General features: G+C 34.0%; 1 protein-coding gene across 1 annotated transcript in view; it reads right to left on the reverse strand.

The window, feature by feature from the left end:
- LOC137622790 (uncharacterized) overlaps window positions 1-2,500 on the reverse strand; it is a 10,140-nt gene that overhangs the window by 932 nt on the left and 6,708 nt on the right. Inside the window, exons 3-5 of the mRNA XM_068353387.1 lie at window positions 1,855-2,345; window positions 1,413-1,669; window positions 676-811 (exon numbers count right to left, since the gene is read on the reverse strand). Coding sequence (XP_068209488.1) covers window positions 676-811; window positions 1,413-1,669; window positions 1,855-2,345 — 884 coding nt within the window. The remainder of the gene's footprint in view (window positions 1-675; window positions 812-1,412; window positions 1,670-1,854; window positions 2,346-2,500) is intronic.

Here is a 2,500-nt window from a genome sequence, read left to right on the forward strand (position 1 = left end):
ACTTTTGACGAAATTCACTGTTTATCGAAATTCTGTGCATATTGAAACATGAGATTTTTAGATTAATTTCCCTCCAAAATGATTTTAAAGCAAAATATAATTAAACATTGTAATTGGTTTTCACATCCATAATGAATTAGATACTTTATATATTCCAATAGAATCATATTTACTTGCTCTTTGAAAGGGAGCTCATATCAGAAAAAAAAATATTATTCTCACTAATATCTTTACAAACTGAATTTGAAGGGTTATATTCTGTCTCAACTTCAAAATATTGTTATTTTTTAATATGTGAAGCTAAAACCTGTTGATTAATTTTCAATTCTAGAGCAATGCTGATATGAACTACTAAAATAAATCGAATTTTTTTTCTTACCTAATAGAAATTATATCTGTCTAAAATGTTCTGGTTCTTTTCAAATACTTGTAAAATTTCTTTGTTTAGTAATTTAAATATATATATATATATATATATATATATATATATATATATATATATATACATATATATATATATATATATATATATATATATACACATATATATATATACATATATATATATATATATATATATATATATATATATATATATATATATATTTCTATTAGTTCATCTGGTCATTTATTTATGAAACGAAAGATGAAATAGATAAAAAAAGAAATACAGACCTGATGGTTTCTCAACGCATTTGTCCTGATCATAATTGAAGAGCAAGTCCTTAGGGCAAGACATCAATTTTAAGTCCCATCCGACTTCAGGATCGTAGGAACACTCATAGTAGTTGTCACACAATGTTGCAGTTCCCTAAGAGGAATAAGAGGATATTTATAATAGGCTACATTGGTCCCAACCCACGAAGATCTAAATAGATTTAGAATACGGTCTTTAAAAAGGTATGCATTAAACTTATGCTTATAAATGAGCTGACGGTAAAAATCAACAGATGATATCGCTAAAGTCAGTCGTGATTGGCTGGAACTCATCGGCCAAACGTAAGCCAGATAGAACCTTCAATGATATCAGCTGTGGATATTCACTTTCAACTTTGAAAAAACAGAGATGGTTATGTTTATAATTTCCAGCTTGAGTGGTGCGTGAGCTTACGTAACTTATACAAACCAAAATTCGAAATTATTATTATTATTATTATTATTATTATTATTATTATTATTATTATTATTATTATTATTATTATTATTATTATTATTATTATTATTATGATAATATTAGCTGTGTATAATCACCGCCAGCTTAGAAAGAAAAACAGGTTTTAGTTATAGTTTCCAGCTGGAATGGTTTGTGAACTTATTGTATACAAACCAAAATATTAAGTTATTTTTATTATTATTATTATTATTATTATTATTATTATTATTATTATTATTATTATTATCATCTAACTTACCTCATATCTGCCCTCTGGTGAGCAGAGGAAGTACTGATTGCAGAACTTCTCAATAATCCAATCGACTGAAGGACGGGGATTATCGTGTGTGCAACGTACGTGGAATTCCTTTGTGATATTTATATTTGTGGGGCTGTCTGTTGTAGTTACGGGCACTGTTGTTGTTGGAGGAGGAGTAGTGGTTGTAGGCTCTGTTGTAGTGGTTGTAGTAGGGGCTAAAGGCGTGGTTGTATCGAAGAGAGGGCAGTTGGGGTCCACTGAAAAGAGGAAAGCAGTTTTATAATTTTGTAAGTGAAAACGGTGAGAAAATCTTCGCTTATCTCCACGTGCAAACACGTGCGTACACGTGCACGCATGTAATTATATTCCTATATCAATTTATAGTTGTGTTTCCAAGGCAAAAAGATGGAACTGAAGGGGTTTTGTGTCTCATTATACTCACGAGAAGGGTCGTCCACGCAAACGTTGTTGTCCCTGTCAAAAAGCTTTCCATCAACTTCGCCACACAAGAAGTAAGCGGACACGTACAGCCCGTTGACGTAGCATCCCGTGCAGAGCGCCCTCTCTGCCTCCCCAGGCAGGCAAGGCCTTTGCAGGGCGCAGTTCTCAGGCTGGAAGGAGCAAGAAAAGTTTTTGGTGACAGACGGGCTGGTGATGGTCTGCACTGTGGTTTCCAAAGTGGTAGGGGGTGCTGTAGAAGGTTTTGGCGTAGTGGTGGTAGAAGTAGTAGTAGTTGTTGTTGTTGTTATTGTGGTAGAAGTAGTAGTAGTAGGCCCAGTAGATGGGGTTGAGACTGGGTTACCGCCAGTGCCGCAGGGCGGCCCCGTAGCGAAGGGGAACACACACTGGTCCAGTTCGTCGGAGAACACTGTACCTGGCTCGCACTCGAAGTGATAGGTCCAATAAAAGCCAACGTTCATTCTATCGACGCATCTGAAATAAAAGCAAAATTGTTATTAACTTTAGGAATAGTAGTCATATTGTTTGTGACATAAATTCGCCATCTTTCCTCACACATACGTGCTGTAGGTCTTCCAGATTCTCTTCTTATAAAGGAAAAGTAAAAATAGTTAATTCATAAGTTTAAA

Source organism: Palaemon carinicauda, chromosome 29 (assembly GCF_036898095.1).
Source record: "Palaemon carinicauda isolate YSFRI2023 chromosome 29, ASM3689809v2, whole genome shotgun sequence".
Lineage (NCBI taxonomy): Eukaryota > Metazoa > Arthropoda > Malacostraca > Decapoda > Palaemonidae > Palaemon > Palaemon carinicauda.